At 36.4% G+C, this 17576-nt stretch overlaps 1 protein-coding gene across 1 annotated transcript; it reads right to left on the bottom strand.

Annotated features, from left to right (window-relative positions):
- On the bottom strand, positions 1–16569 carry LOC762481 (mRNA-decapping enzyme 1B). The gene is made up of 9 exons (XM_030997323.1): positions 16440–16569; positions 12942–13005; positions 9722–9827; positions 5964–6084; positions 4250–4399; positions 2993–3171; positions 2203–2664; positions 1304–1546; positions 1–870 (listed from the first exon to the last, which is right to left on the bottom strand). The coding sequence occupies exons 1-9, from the start codon at positions 16540–16542 to the stop codon at positions 802–804; spliced, it is 1497 nt and encodes a 498-aa protein (XP_030853183.1). The 5' UTR covers positions 16543–16569; the 3' UTR covers positions 1–801.
- Between the last annotated feature and the right edge of the window lie 1007 nt (positions 16570–17576).

Raw genomic sequence — 17576 nt, 5'->3', positions numbered from 1 at the left:
CTCCTTATTTGGACTCCCCGTAATACTCTATAGTTCTACCATAAGAACTTTGTGTCATCTTGTCAAAATTACACAGATTAATCCACATGAGAAGGGAAAAAGATTAAACTTATGTCCCATTGTACATGATAATTTGTAAACTATTAAAATCCTTTTCATTCTTTATATTGCTTGATAATAACTGTTTATAGTTTGGTAAGAAATACAATCCAGCAAATGCTCTTTACAAATGAAATGTTGCATTAATGAGATAATTAAACAATATTTCCTTCAAATTTTGCAGGAGATTGAAGGGACTTTACTTTATGCCGAGGTATCAACGACTAAGTTTTTTACGGTCATCTCCTTCTTTCTATCTTTTTGCACTGATTTTCACACATTTCCAGAACAGTTTTATTCATGGCTAGATTTCAGTCACAGCAACAAAGTCTGTAAGGAATGGATGTAAAGGTTAGGTGTTGTTGTTTATGCAATGCATTATTCATAAGACATTTAGGTCATTAAGTACCTCGCTTTCTACGCAACACAGCGATTGTTCATTACGAGATGTATTCACACAACATGCAATGAACATTTATCATCCGTAGGATTCAATGGGCAGTTTGTAGGACGTGGAGGGGGTGTGAACACGTCCCCTTGATCCAAGCAAGGTGGTCTTAAGGGGGATGACGCTGAAGAGAGTGGGTGTTCATTACACGATGCATTCCCACAAGATGCAATTAACGTTTATCATCCATAGAATTCAATGGGCAGTCTGTTGGACATGAAGGGGGGTGTGAACACCAAACAAGGTCATCCGTCTTAAGGGGGATGACGCTGAAGAGAGTGGGTGTATGCAGAGTGGATCTTGCTCAAGAAATCATCATCAGTCTGAAATGAGATGCATAATGAAATAAATGTTACCGTCAAAATCACAGAGAGAATTCCATATTCTTCTGTTTATAAACTGTACAGGCAAAATCTTGTTGGGTAATATAAATGATATATAATAAAATGACAACTTTAATTAAGATTTACCTTTCTATTTCCTTGTAAAAAAACTTAAGAAATCTTGAATCAAATTACCTCAAATCAAATAATCAAAAAATGTTGTCTTTTATTTCAGAGTAGATCCTTCATAAACCTGTCACATCACTGAACCAACTCCTAATCGACTCCAAACAAACTTCAAAAAGATCATTTTTTGACCGTTTGGGATAATGTTTTATGTTCAGTTTATGATCATTATTATCTTCTCATTGATAATGGTATGCCATTAACACCTAAGTTTTCATTTATGAAAATACCCAAATATAAAACTTACATTCAAGAGATGCGTTAGTGTTGCGGCCAACTGCTCCTTGGTGAGTAGAGACGGTACACCCCTCTGCAGCAATGGATCGGGCCTCTTCCCTACAGCCTGACCCTGGCCAGCCTGGACTGAACCACTAAGTTTCAGGGGTGAGAGTAGTGTGGATGATGACTCACTGGTGGAGCGTGTTCTAAGGAGTTCGGGTGTAAGGAGGTTGGAAGGTATACCGAGTATTGTCGTGGGAGGAGATGGGGTCTGTTAAAGAAAACAAGGAAAGAATATAAAGCATAAAAAAAATTCCTGCAAGTTAAGGTAGCGTCTGCAACTATAGGGCTTCTAAAAAAGGGATATGTCAAAAAATCTAGAACTCTTGGAAACTATTAAAGCGTTAGTAAAAATTGATGTGTTTAAACATGATAAAATATGACATAAAACATTCTGCATGATCATGAAGAACATTAAAAAACCCTGTGAAATTGTCATTAATATGCAAAGTAAAACTTTGCATCACTGTAAAATGTTCTCAACTAAGGTTTGGACAATTTTTGAAATAGACAGTTAAGATGAGAATAAAGTCATGAGACTCATGACAATGCTCCATTTCCCCAGGGAATAGCAATGAATATGTGTGCATTTAGCTGCACCTGTGTAACATCTCAGCAGAAGACTTAGAGCTCTATACCATTTGAGTTTGAAAAATTATTTCAATGATATTAGTTATATTTTTTTCAAAAGGTCTAATTAGAATGGCATCATTTTTGACAGCTACAAAAGGATAGAACTTGTGGCTTTCTAAGCATAATAATATACCACCCTTCAAATGCTTATCACACTGGTGTGCAGAGAATTCCCCCCTCCTTTTTTTTAGACACTTGATAATAAATCTTATTCGACCATACTAAAAAACCTACCTTTCTCGTTTCCATCGGCGCAGGAAAAAGCTGTTTCATAGCAGGTGGTGCCCTACTAGGATCTGTGGTACCACCCGGTGACTGTGACACCAAGAGGTTAGGTGTCAGGGTAGCACCAGACGGTTTCAAGAGGTTCACCGGCGGCGCCCCACACTTCAGCTTATCTAACAACGCTTGGTTCATATCAGTTTGTTGTGAGGATGGTGAGGGTAGCTTCTCCGGTGTCTCTCTCTCCTGTGAAGGTTCAATCGCGGTGCTTGACGGTGCAGCACCTAACAGGCCCTGTCCTGAAGCGGTGTCCGCTCCACCACTCTGAAGGCGCTGGAGAAGTCTTTGGAGGTGCTGTGATGATTCAGCGTTAGAAGGAGCCCCGGCTGTGCCAGCAGCCGCAGCCGATGGTCTCTTATCACTGACTCCTCCACCAGGTATATGTAAGCTCTCTATGCTCTCCAGGCTTTGTACCTGTATAGCCATAAACCAGATAAAGGTAAATGCAATTTTTTAAACATAAAAGGTTCTGATACTACAATTATTTTTATGGTTATAATTTTAAGAGGTTATTTTCTAAAATAAATAAATTATTCTCATGTTATGGTACTTTGTAAAGTGCACATGTAAATTTAGGAAGTTTACTAATTTGTCTAGTGCATTCATCACATCATGACTATATTGAGCTGTTCAAAAAAACTCCTTCCACTCAGATTCCTCCTCTATAGCAAAAGTATATCTCCACACATGTTCCATTAACATATAATTCTATGGAAAAATATTTACAGATGTAAGACCTTACCTCTGGTTTCTTGCCTGCAGAAGCTACAGTAGCGCCCTCTGTTGTTTTTGTTGTGTGCATCTTCTCTAGACTCTCTAATGTGTGGACCTGCACCTTCTCTGAGATGACTGGTCTTTCTTCAGCTCCTTGTGACATCAGCCTCTGAAGAACAGGAATCACCTTGCTACCATCACCCTGACCTGTCATATCACAAGGACATCCAAGGTAGAAAAGGAGTATGATTTAAAGTGACTCGGTAACATAGCCTTAGATTCTGAAACAAAACCCTGGATTTAGCTCATGCTGCAATCATAATTATAAACCTTTAGGTCAGTCAGGAATCCCATGACTTTTACAAGCCGATCGCTTGTCAGATTATCAAGATATTTGTGATTGGAAATCCCCCCAAAAAATTGTTTTCCTAATGGTTTTAATAACACAACTGTCTATTGGGGAAAATGAGTATGGTCAAACCGGTCACTCAAAGATTTTTATTTTTTTTGAGGCACTTCATGATCATTTTGAAGCTCAATTTTTTGAGGACTTCCATATTACACCATATCAAAGACACTAATAACACGTAGGGCCATGCATCTCAGATTTAACATTCTTAAACAATGCCTTTAACAACGATTCAATTATCACAAATTCATCAAAATGTAAAATATATCTCCTTATAGCTGTATAAATCCTCAGTGTTTTCTACCTGCAGCAGCAGCACAAAGGATTTCTGAATTATAGTCTACTACATCGTTTTCTCTTGATCTTAATACGGTAACTGTGATGAATATTGTGATTCAGTGGAAATTTCAAACCAAAGGCAGGTCAAATTCATACATATTCTTAAAGGCCCACTGCACTACTTGTAGCTACTTGCGCCCTCTATATAACAAACAATGCCTAATCGGTGACCATTGGTCCCCCATGATCCTCTTTTTCTTATGTTAACTGAGAGCTGAGTTGATGAGATAACCACCTGTCCAGTGACCTTGCAGGGTGGCAGATAAGCTTTAATATACATGTTTGCAAATTATCGATAAACCTTGATGAGTGAAAGAAGATTACAAAATCAATTAAAATCATATTCAAACACAGGAATAAGGACTGAAATGATCAGCTGACATGAACAGAAACTTCTGCACTGACTTACAAATTTGGTAAATACTATAGCTTATGTGGATCTTATTAAATTGAACATATCCCATTTACCGTAAATAATGACCATAGGAAATTATAACTTCCTGTTTAATTTCATCAAAGTTGAAATGAAGGTATTACCTGCAGTGGTAGTTATGCTAGATGTTGTAGTCGTCTTACTCCTGGTATCCTGCATACTAACTGATCTCTGAAACCTTGGACCCATCGGACTGCTCTTGGGCTTGGCTCCTCCTCGTGCTGTTATCTGATCATCTGTTTTTGACACATGACCTGTAGAACATTAATAAATATCACTGAGTGATTCACTCAGGAAAGGCTAAACAAATATATGAAATACTAAAACACCTCCATATCAATTTTGTTGTACAATCAACTTAAAATATTTCATTAACATGTACATTGGACATATAGACGTTTATAAGATAAGTGAACTAAATCAACCCATCATCATCATAGTCATTAATATATTTACAGTCTTAATCATTATCATCATCATCATCATCATATTTTGTGTTTTTCATCATCATCCTCATAACATAATTCAACATTGATCCCTCTGTTTACTAATTATAGACCAATAGTTTCATCAAATATTGTTAAATAGCTCTATTTCATTTTTACCTTCAAAACATCAACAGAAATGAAAATATCAAATGCATTCCGTACATGTAGGTCTCATTTTCTTGTTGACTACTGCTCTGCTGAGAGCCAGAAGGGTATTACCCTATGTAATTAACACCCTTCTGGCTCTCAACATTCATAAACAATGTGTGTAATTGATACCCAAGGTGAAAACAGGAAACTAGGGTGCTAGGTAATGAGGCACCCCCTTGCATGGTGTATATCGGTGTGAGATCACACTTGTAAACAAAAACTCACAAAAACAACAGGTGTTATAATGAACTGATGTATCTGGTTACAGTACATGACCAAGCAAATGCATTTCTATACCATGCTCTCCACCTACATTGGAGGATCTGAAAATGTATATGAGGTACCAGTTACACATTTACTCATGGGATTAAGAATTAAGGGGCTCAGACATCAAGATTTAGTCAACTTCCTCATGATACAAAAATTGTTATGAATAATTGAAATCCTTACATTTGATTGGTTATGAGCAGCTTTGTCATAGATCTGTAGCAGTTGTTATCGATAACAAGTTTTGTGATACAGGGCTCTTGGCAATGAAGGAAGGAACCGCTATTAAAACCTTTCCAAAAGCAATTCATTCCTGAGAAACATTACCCCACCCCTTTTTTGACAAACTAAAGGGTTAAGTGAATTTTGTTATATTAAAATCCTTATATTGTTTTAACTGATAACAAAAAACTAACTGGATGAATTATCATTTTGATGTTAAACATATCCTCAACAGATCTTGCGTCTATTTATTCCAGGCTTTGTATTCAATGTGGTAATTGTTGAAACAACCAAATCAACCCCTTCCCTGCTGTGGGTGGCACATCCCATTCAAGAAATGAAATATAAGCATGGACTACAATCAGGTATATCTTCATGATAAAGGTTTCATGAATAAAATTTACCATCAACTGTCAACACCAATCATTTGTTTTCTCCTGTTAAAACTTGTTGAGGAGAAGGTATTATCTATCAAACATCTAGAATGGACTTTGAGTTCCATACCTGGTGAAACTTTGACATCACTTTGGCATCACCACCAGGTCCTATGGGAGAAGGACCACTCTCTGAAGCACTCCTCTTCTTCTTTGACAAAAACTTAACATTAATCATCAAAATGTATACTATATCCTCTCTTGCTACAACTAATTGAAGAGAGAGTATTATATATCAAACATTTTGAGTTCCATACCTGGTGAAACTTTGACAGGGATTGGTCTTATGACTCCTGCACCACCACCACCAGCATCACCACCAGGTCCTATGGGAGAAGGACCGCTCTCTGAAGCACTCCTCTTCTTCTTTGTACCTTGCTGAAAAAGAAAAGAAAATGATGCATAGGAACTGATCAAGTAAAAAATGAATGATTACCCTGCTAGCAATGGTGTTTATTTGACCCGTTGTATGCAAGATGCAAAACTCTGGCAGCATCTTTAATGTGAAAATTTGCTCGTGATCGCACTGGATTGTCACTCAACTTAAGTATCATAGAGATTGCAATTTCTATAAGTAACAAATGGGAGATTGTAACTGTGCCATCGATTTGAAGGCTTGCTTTTATTTTCAATCAAGCACAAACATAGGATGGGGCCTAGAAATCCATCTCTTGAAGACTTGTAATTGACCAGAATCCACAGCAAAGCTACAATTATCCATTTCTATGTCAGGAGTTGTGGTTGATATTCATAAACATTTAAACCATCATGGCACTGCCAATGATCATTGATGGATTGTGCAATAATTTGTATGTGCATGTATCCTTAACATAGTAACAATGAAAAAAAAAATCAACCTGGCACATTTTGCATGTACTTTTCCAATGGCGCATTTCAACAAAATCTATCCATTGGACATACTAGAGTATGGATCACATACTGGCGTACCTATGGGGGGGGCAGGGGGGCAGAGTGCCCCCCCTGACGGGCTCCAGGAGAAAAAAAGAAAAAGGGGAAAGAAAAGAAAAGAAAGGAAAAGGAAAGAAAAAGAAAAAAAGGAAAAGGGAAGAAAAAAGGAAAGAAAGAGAAAAAAGGAAAAAAAGGAAAGAAAAAAGGAAGAAGAAGAGAAAAGGAAGAAAAAGGGAAAAGAAAAGGAATAAAAATGGGGAAATTTAAAAAAAAAAGACCATGGCCGTACGCACCAGGGGGGGGGGGGGCAGTTGACCCCAGATATTTTGAAAACGTACAGTTTTTTTTCCTGAAAATGTAGTGTAGGCCTATACCAAATCCTTCAATTCTACTTTTGAAAATGCAAAAGTACCCTCATGACCAGTTCGGTCGCTCGAACTTCCTTCACTCCTTTTGCTTTTGAGATTCTTCGAAAACTTTTAACGCATCTTTCCCCCTCCCCCACCAGAAAAATATTCCGCATACGGCCCTGAAAAATTAAAACAAATAAAAATAGGAAAATATAAGTGATATAACAAATTTAAAACTCTTCGCTGGCGCGAACTGCTTGCTAGCCTATTTTGTATTAAATGTTTTCACTTGCTCGTCCCCCTGAAAAAAGAACAGGATTAGTATTGCCTAGAATACAATTGTGCCTGCCCCGACGGGCCCCGACCTGCAACCATGGCAACAATAACACACAATTTATGTACCAAATGTTACTAAAAGAGACTAATTCATTTTTCTCGCTCGCTACACTCGCTCGCGAATAAAATGAATAGACATTGCTTTGGAAACAATTGTGCCCACCCTTGACCTGCAACAATATCATTAAAAATGGAAGAGTTTTTTTCGCCCTCTCGCCAAAAAGGAATTGAATCGCGTTAAACGCGATTGCGTCCATCCTGACCTGCACCAATAAAAACAAGTTTATTTATTAATTACTATTAAAAGAGAATTATTTTTTTTTGCTTGCTCGCTATGCTCGCTCGCCAAAATGGAATTGACACCGCTAACGTGCCCGCCCCAACCTGCAATAACCAGTTAATAATTATGTACCAAACGTTATTCAAAGAAGTTTTGGTGTGCTCGTGCTTGCCAAAATGGAATTAACATCACCTTAGACATGATTGTGTAAGCCCTGCCCTGCAACAAAAAATCTGAAATTTATGAACCAATTATCATTACAAAAATTTTGCTCGCTCGCTACGCTCGCTCGCCAAAATAGAAATAACACCGCTTTTAATAATCACGTCCCTGACATGGGACAATGAACCCAAGTTTATGTACCATATTTTCCTTTCCCTATAAAAGAGAAGTTTTTTTTTTTTGCTCGCTCGCTACACTCGCTCGCCAAAATAGAAATAACACCGCTTTTAATTATCACGTCCCTGACATGGAACAATGAACCCAAGTTTTATGTACCATATTTTCCCTATAAAAGAAAAGTAATTTTTTTTTTCGCTCACTAGCTCGTGGAAATATGTGCCCACCACTAACCTGCTACAATATCATTAAAAAGAGAAATGTAGGGGGTTGCCTGCCCGCCAAAATGGGATTGACATTACCTTAAACACGATTGTGCCCGCCCCCTACCTGCAACAATGAAACAAATTTTATATAGCAATTCATTGAGAGAAAGATGTATTTTCGCTCGCTAGCTAAAATGGGTATAAAATCACCCTGAACACAATATTGTTCCCGCGCCCTGCATTGAACCAAGTTTAAGTGGCAATTATTAAAAAAGAAGTGATTTTTTTTTCTTGCTCGCTACACTCGTTTGCAAAAACATGAAATTAACGTCGCTAACAAGTGAATGTTCCCACCCCCCAACTTGCAACAATACCAGTTTATATACCAAACGTTACTTAAAGATTTTTTTTTGCTCGCTCGCTCGCTAGAAGTGAAAATTAGCATCGCCTTTTTTGTTTGTTTCGGTCGCTTGCCCCCCCTGACGGAGTACCCCAGGTACGCCAGTGGATCACATGTCTATGGGACATTCAAAGCTTGCAGTCAGAAATATTGGCATTAGTATACTGCCCTCTTGTGTTCAAACATTGCATCATGCTAAATCTTCATGCTAAATTCCATTTAACCTCATTAATCTTGTTCTTGTCTGTGGTACATATATTCAATTGTAAAATTTGTGAGATGCCTGTACTGCATTCCCGACTGACTATAGGAATAAACAGGTCAAATATTCATACAATCCTCTTTCATAGAGCAGTTATGTGACCTCTCTTGGATGAGATGGAATACGTCGAAGGTTTTACAGGCATTTATGTGATCCCCTGATGCATCGTCTCACACATCACGAGGTAAACCTTGGCGCTCTTTTGAAAAATGATGATATATGTATAATGCGCTTCACTTCACATTATGGCATCATATAACACAGCATTCAGACACTCTATTGCCTGAAATCATCCTGTTTCTAAATAATACTCGTAAAGCAAAGCAAGCAAGGAAGAGATACACCTTTTGTCTTAAAATGCTTTTTCCTCATGAAATTACATACTCTAGCTCTTTCTAATAATTTGGTGTTTCATGAAATCAACATTATTAAATATGTACATTTTTTTTTTTAATGTAACTGAATTTCTTGTGCGGCACCCCGTTTAAAAAACGTTTATATATTACAAAGATAAGTGAGAACATGCAGAATTTCTGTTACACACAGAGTTTTTTTTCATTGCCATTTGCCGTTTACTTACACATTAAAAAAGGAAACGCCTCGGTTTTCAGCAACTTACGTGAACAAGCCATAAATCAAATACCAGAGAGGATCAAAGGACTTACCGGTACGCCATTATAAAGCCTTACTCTCACAATCTACTTCCATTAAACATATGCTTTATGCTAATTTCATGGAACATTACTGGTAGCTCCAAATGTTATTGTAAGAAATATAAAAACATGTCAAAATATTTAATGGAAATTATACATTGGAATTTGTGATTTATGAACGGAAATGACCTGCAATCGTCACAAATTTTGACGAATTGTATTTTCCTGCAAATTTATTCATTGAATCAGAACGATGGAGCACAAACCGATTACCACTCACCTTATATTCATGCTGTGCTTTACTGAGCATTGATAGGATATCTGTAGGTGCGGGCATACTTGCTGCGACTGGCTGCGACCCTTCCTGTCTAATTTTGACCAGTAATCTACAAAACATCATAAAAAAAGAAAGAATAAATTTTCAGAGTTTTTTACTTGATACATATTATTATTATTATTAAGTATTTGGCGTCACCTGTGCCTGGGAGGCAAAAAAGCGAACTGAATCACTGTAACCCTCGGGTCTCTCCTCCCGGTATAGCTGATAGGGGGTGTGCAGGTGAATCACTACACCAGAGTTCCCCCTACTCTTATACGAATAGTGACTTGGGTTCTTAACGTGCAAAGGTGGTGACTCTCCTCTACACAGGCCTCCATTTAATGTCCTATCCGAGGGACAGAGTGTTTTCCACTTAACATAGCCTGCATCTATGAAACAGGGGATGGGCACATTAACACACAATGAGGGCTTCAGTCATTTGACAAGCAAACGCAGCCAACCCCCCTCCTTATAAACTGTCAAATATGCTGTATATTTTATGTATTGTTGTACTGTAATATAATTCTGTTAAAGATGTTCTGATTGTATGTATTGTTGTTCATCATTATTACTTTGTAAAAGCTAGGACACTGCCAAAAAGCACTTAGTTTATCCCACTGTTTCATATCTTAATTTTATTGCTTTATTTTGCATCTGTGTCCAGGTTGTCTTAACATTGAAAATACATGAAATTGATTGAAGAGAAGGTAACAAGAAACTTTAAAATGAACTTTAAAAAAAGAACTGAATGAAATATTCATATAATTTACAAGGAGATAAAATGAACACAAATTTTAAAATTAAAGACTGTTCAAGGACCACAGGAAAATATACAGGATTTAAATATATAGAGTGAAACCTATTGTTATCATATAACCTAGCTATTTATGACAGGGTAGGAATTCAATGAAAACAATTCAGAATCAAAACAATATCAATGTCTTCTGCCAAATATATTTTGTTAAAACTGTTCTATGTTGTTAAAGGGATAGTTGAGTTTTGTTGCAGAGAGCGCTACACAAAATATGTTTTTGTGAGATAATACAAAACTGGGTGTCAAATTTGAAAGAATATACAATTTAGATGACAAAATCATCTTTGTTTGATCAAAATTGGTTCAGAGACGGCTGAAATATCCATAAATATAACCATTTCTAATATTTGTGGTGCTCCACAATTATTCAGTAATTTTGAACCAGCTGTTGAAAAACAAGATAGCACCTCATACGATCTTAAACAAGAACTCAACTATACCTTTAAGAGAGAGGGAGAAAAGAAGAGAGGTATGGAAGGAAATAGGGTGAGGGAGAGGGAGAAGGAGAAAGACAAAGACAGAGAGAGAAATAGAGAGATAGAGAGAGAGAGAGAGAGAAAGAGAGAGAGAGAGAGAGAGAGAAAGAGAGAGAGAGAGAGAGAGAGGGAGAGCTATTGACTTTTTGGTATATATTAATAACCTGCAACAAAGCACCTCTCTATGTCAATGTTACTTCACAAGGTCAAAGCATCAAAATAGTGAAACAGTGACAAGCTAATTTGAAGAGAAGAAAGGTATTTGTTTCATAGAATGCACTCTGATCAGTGACAAAATTAGTAAACATGGATGACTCTGAAAAGATGAATTAACAGCTTGACTGGACATTGGTTCTACATCGAATCATCTCATTAATACAGTTCATTCTTCTGCTCTCTGCTTGAACCCTACTTTCCCTATCTTTCCTTCTTTCTGTCACTTTGGGGCTTCTGATTGCTAAATTACTTTGTCCACGGATGTTGTTAATATTGTATCTGCTTGTCCCTTCCTTTCTCCCATGTTCCCTTTTACAAAATCACTTCTAAATACATGAAATGTACCCCCAATGTTGTCAGCATCCTTTCAAATTTAACATATTGAAGTAAAGCTTAATAAAAGACAATTTATTGATGTAATAAATATATTTTGTCCACTATTTTTTTTGTGCACAATCTTTCATAGTCTCTTTAAAGCTTAAAGGCTATGTGTAGGATCCGAAAATAGAATAGTGCTCTCAGCTCATTCCAAATAATCATTTCATAATTATGTAGATGTGTTGTGGTCTACTGGACAAGGTACAGGATTCAAATCCCCATCACAGCACTAAATTCCTTTGGCCAGACATTAATCTACAATTGTCGCACTGCACCCAGGTGAGGAAAATGTGTACCTGGCAGGAATAAATTTCTTAAAATGCTCCAACATCATAATGGCAGCCGTGCTAAAGCCAGGGTAATAATAATGGAGCACCAGGATCGCAAATGTGCCATACATGAGGGCTATACTATAGAATTCACTGTTATTATTATCATCATTTCACATTCTACATTCATTATAAGAATATTTCTTATCTCACTGGGTATATGCTCCATTCCTCCACACGGATGATATATGTGTCAATCCAATATTGTTACATCTGCAAACTATGTTCTTATCAGCACAGACACACATGTTTCTCCTCCCAACTTTAGTTATTTATTAATTTAAAACAATTTATCAATAAGAAATCAATCGTGGCCAGATGGCCAGATCGCAGATTCCTTTACAATCATAACAGATCAAATGGATACAAAAATTGATAATAATACAGTAATAATTAACAGTGAAAATACAACATTTTTGACAAATGACATAATCCAGGGCTTCAATAAAAGGTTTATCATGATAAAGAGGCATGTAGTAGGCCTAAGGGAACAACTACATTCATCTTTTATCATGATAAATATCAGGATGTCAGACAATAGATGTAGCATTCAGACTTGATTGAACTTCCAAACTCTTTTATGAAAACATGACGCTTCAACCTACATTGCCATCTGTAAACCCCTGCTATTAATTAACATCGACCTACTTCCGTTAATCAAATTGATGAACGCAAAACGGAGGGAAGAGATTGTTTTAAAACGCAGATGTGACCTCTCTAACACAGGCAAGTATGAGAGAGGGTCATCAATCCCTATTATTTCAATTTCACCAACATAAAACTGCAAATCTGTTGTGTTTTAATGATCCTAGCTTATAACATGATAATATTACATTACATAGCTCCTGTCCATTAGATACAAAGCACATAAACAAGAAATATCTGAACAAACAAGAGAGAAAACATTATCATATGTAGAAATGAATAAATATGATTTGTGGTGAGTGGTGCAATATCAAATAATTTACCTTTGAATCAGTTCTGCAAATCTAATACAGTCTTTCCTGTTGTAAAACCAGATCCCACAGATTGCTGTAGATGACAAAATAATAAAACATACCACAAAGTTCATAATATGAAAGTATTTCGATTTGTCACCATCAGAGCCTGATGTCTTGCATTGAAGATCTTTTGAGAAAAAAGACAGTATTTCAAACTGATTAAAATATGCAGAAATTTTTTGTTTACTCTGTTTTGGGATGACACTATTAAATACATAAAGGATTAAGGTGGAGATTCGCTGAAACCACAGATTCCTGTATTTTGTTTATACTAAAGACAATGTTAATGGATGTGGATACAATATGATAAAAAATTCCATAATTTACCTGTTCGCTGCCACCATGTTTATAATGAATAATAAATGAACTTTCACAAGATGTATTTTGAGGTATAAATTCAATGTTTCAATGCAAAATTTGGTCATATTTCAATAGAATAAACTTAAACATTACAAAACGCATCTACCAGTGTCTTTTGACAGAAGACACAAGTTCTATTCTTAATCCAAACAAACTGTGAAACAGGAAAAAAAACTTCAAATGGGATTAATTTACCATCTTGGATGTTTTTAAATAAAAGCAAGTTTCTAAAGCAACATCTCATCTCATCTTCATTCCCTTCCTATCATCTTCCTTTTTTTTACTTAATGATGAAAAGAAACATCGAACATGAATTACTTGCATTCCCTTTCTTGCAACTTACATGACCACAATTATGAACAATTTATTTGTTCATACTTCCCTCCCCCCCCCCCCCAAACAACAAATGGACTAAAACTGTGTTATTTGTGAATAACACCAATCTCGGGCATGTAGCATGTACAGGGTGTACTTTAGAATGGTATTCTATTTCCTGGTTTCGGATATATGCAAGGGGCGTTCAGATGGAAAAAAAAAGGAAGTCAGCACTTTAGGCGTTTTGGGGGCACGGGAAATGAAATATGATGTTGCATGTACATGCATACGATTTCAACTTGTCACATCCACAGGAATTTGTCTTCATCTTGCCACTTTTTACATCAAATGCTTGTCAGGCACGATTTGAACTTCATTACGTTTCCCACCTTTTTCTCTCTTTTTTTTCAGAAATTGCAACAAGAAAATTAAAGAAAACCTGTCTGATCACATATAGAATGTATTCAATAGTAATTCATTGTTCTTACAATCAAACTGGTTTGTCACAAACATCTAATATAATGTAAGAGTATTATGATCATTGAAAACATGACATTTCTTTTAAAATCCTGGATACTATTGAAACACCCAGATGAAAGAACTAATCATTGAGGACATGACAAATGGGAGACAAGAAAATATACCTGTAGGCATTTTGATGATCTTAAAAGATATATGAAAATCTTGGAGTCTTCCAGGATTGTATACCTATTTTTAGGAGGAAGGCTGAATTGTACATTTCATTTTCTTGCATCAACATCACATTATGATAAGTATATGTTCCACCTGACCAGCACTACATAACTATGCTACCAAACTCCAGAAAGGAGAGTCTTTACACAGGGCTTGAACTGACCAAATAATAGGAGAGAAAAGTACACCAACGCCGACATAAGGATTGATGATCTGACATCAGACTAAATAGAAGTTAGCACTTAGCGAATTGAAGACGGACACTGTCACTGACTGACATCCAACAGTTTGGCCCAGGGAAACCGATGATGGGGCATTCACACAAGACAGGGTTCACACCGAATTTGTACAAAGAAACGTTGTGTGAAGAATCACCATGAAGTGAAAGGTGTGTTCTTACATGACTGACATCCAACAGTTTGGCCCAGGGAAACCAATGATGGGGCATTCACACGAGACAGGATATATATACAAAAAAATTGTACAAAGAAACGTCATTTCAAGAATCACCATGAAGTTTGTTTGATTTCAATCGTTACTTCTGCAATAGATCCTATTATTTTCTCCAGTGTTGTTTGAAATGATGCTCAAACCTTTGTTTGATGTATATAAATTACTTACTCTATAGCATACATCGTGTTCACTTATCATATAGCTACCATATACAACGCTGGTCTGAACGAGAGAGAAACATTGTGTGACCCTAAAAGCTATCCGACTAGCCTGATGATCAGAGTCAGAGAGGGTATCTGGGAGCAAGGTAAAGTTCTAATTTGCTAAGTGAGTGGTGGTGGGTTATTTGATGCATCAGGATCCTAAGAGAACGTCTTCCAGAGTGAAATTGGATGCTTTCCTACAGGGACATACCATCTCATGTGCTCTCAAGCTAATAGGTCAGTCCATGAGGGCAATCTCTATGTTTCTAATCCCAAATTATTCAACCCCTGGAACATTCCTCATAACAAATGACTGTATTGTACATTGTCTCGTCGAGTTTTAAAATCAACATTATCCGGGATTTATCCCTCTTAAGGGACCTTGCTTTGGCTGTAATCTGTATAAGTAACCCACGATGTTTTCATTTCCATTAGCATGCTTTCCAATAAGTTGCAATCAAAGTATTCTCTGGCTTGGTATTCAGTGGAAAGTATTTTCTTTTTGGTATTCGTCATATTAAAAATACTGTTGGATAACTGATAAATGTTGTCATTTAATCTATAATGGACCAAATAATCATTTTGAATGTTTTTTGTTTTTTTGTTGTTGCTTGGAGAAGATTTACTGCTGACATATTTACTTATTTGATTGCAGATTGCTTCTTCCTGAGCTACAACATCCATCTAGTTATCCAATCAGAATCAAGTTTTCTGCTGTATCTGATTCTGTTTGGACATTGACAAGAAACATGCAATCAAACCATTGTCTGATTTCAAGTTTGAGGCAGGACTGCTGTATCTTGTTGAGATTATGATTGGTCACTGACAAGAAACATGCAATCAAACCATTGTGCGATTCGAGTTTGAGGCAGGGCTGCTGTATCTTCTATAGATTCTGATTATTCACTGACAAGAAACATGCAATCAAACCATTGTCTGATTTCAAGTTTGAGGCAGGACTGCTGTATTTTGTATAGATTCTGATTGGTGATTGACAAGAAACATGCAATCAAACCATTATCTGATTTCAAGTTTGAGGCACAGGACTGCTGTATCTTGTACAGATTCTGATTGGTCACTGGCAAGAAACATGCAATCAAACCATTTTCTGATTTCAAGTTTGAGGCAAGACTGCTATATCTTGTATAGATTCTGATTGGTCATTGACAAGAAAAATGCAATCAAACCATTGCCTGATTTCAACTTTGAGATAGGACTGCTGTATCTTGTATAGATTCTGATTGGTCACTGACAAGAAATATGCAATCAAACCATTGTCTGATTTCAAGTTTGAGGCAGGACTGCTCAGTGTATCTTGTATAGATTCTGATTGGTCACTGACAAGAAACATGCCATCAAACCATTGTCTGATTTTAAGTTTGAGGCAGCAATGTATAAGATATATCTTAAAGGTTATTGATTAATAAACCATATTCTGTACCTTTTGCAGTCTTGTAGAGCAAGAATGGTTCTTGGAGAGTGTAGTCCAAATCCTTAGTGATTGGTTCAGTCAAGTTGTGAAGGCTCAGTCTGTTCATGATCATAAAACCATGGTATGGTGTTGCAGATCTGTAATAAGGGAGAACAAATATACAAGACTTGTAAAAGCTATGTTCATAACTGATTGTGATTATTTGTGTTGTACAGTATTAAACACCAGTTCTCATGTCAGATTATTACAATGACAAAATTAAATGAATTCAATTCTGATAAAATGTAAATGGCAAATGTCTGTTTCATTAACATGATGTTGCTATATAATCTAATTAGACATGTGTATATTTCTCTGAACAAGTAATAGTACAGTGCACATAAACAAAACCTTATTTTCAAAATAAATATAAAAAATAATGTACTTCATAGAAAATTGATTAAAATTACTCTTTAACAACAGTTTTAATAACAAAATATATGTTCACTAAGAAATATATCAACCAAAACTATTCTCAATGTTTAAAAAAATGAAAAATCAGTAACATGTATAGTTGCCTGTTATCAGTGATTTGAGAATCCATGTTGAATATAATGGATCATTGATTACTTTAATAGGACATGCACTTATATCACACTTGCTACTCTTGCATTATTTCTCATTTCACACATGGCGACTCCCACGATAATGCTTCCACAATATCTCTCATTAATTCTGCCACCCTCGTCCTCTTATTCTGGAAGATTCATAGGAAAAAAAACCGTCTCCTACAATCAATATTTTTCGTACATAGAGCACTGTTTACCTTGAAAGGTACCTTTCAAGGCCGTTCCTCGATTCTAAAATCAAATATCCAAGGACCCCATCCCCACGGCAATACAATATCAACATTCACGCGAGGTGGCGTTAAAAGCGAACCCTACAACATGCAAAGCTTTCACTCCTATCGAGTATCAGTATGCAGTGGAAAGCCCTCGTTTCAAGCTAAATAAATTAAAAATGCATGCAGTATTCATCATCCTATAACAATTCCACTTCAATTCTAAGGACCTTCCATCTCTTCCATACTCCGTCTAGTTCTTAATCCAGCTGTTTACTTCGAATAATCCACTCTTTTCGGGATTTTCAATTTAATACAGCTTGCAT

Source organism: Strongylocentrotus purpuratus, unplaced genomic scaffold (genome assembly GCF_000002235.5).
Source record: "Strongylocentrotus purpuratus isolate Spur 01 unplaced genomic scaffold, Spur_5.0 spur5_contig_858, whole genome shotgun sequence".
Taxonomy (NCBI): Eukaryota; Metazoa; Echinodermata; class Echinoidea; order Camarodonta; family Strongylocentrotidae; genus Strongylocentrotus; species Strongylocentrotus purpuratus.
This window is presented reverse-complemented; position numbering and strand designations above follow the sequence as displayed.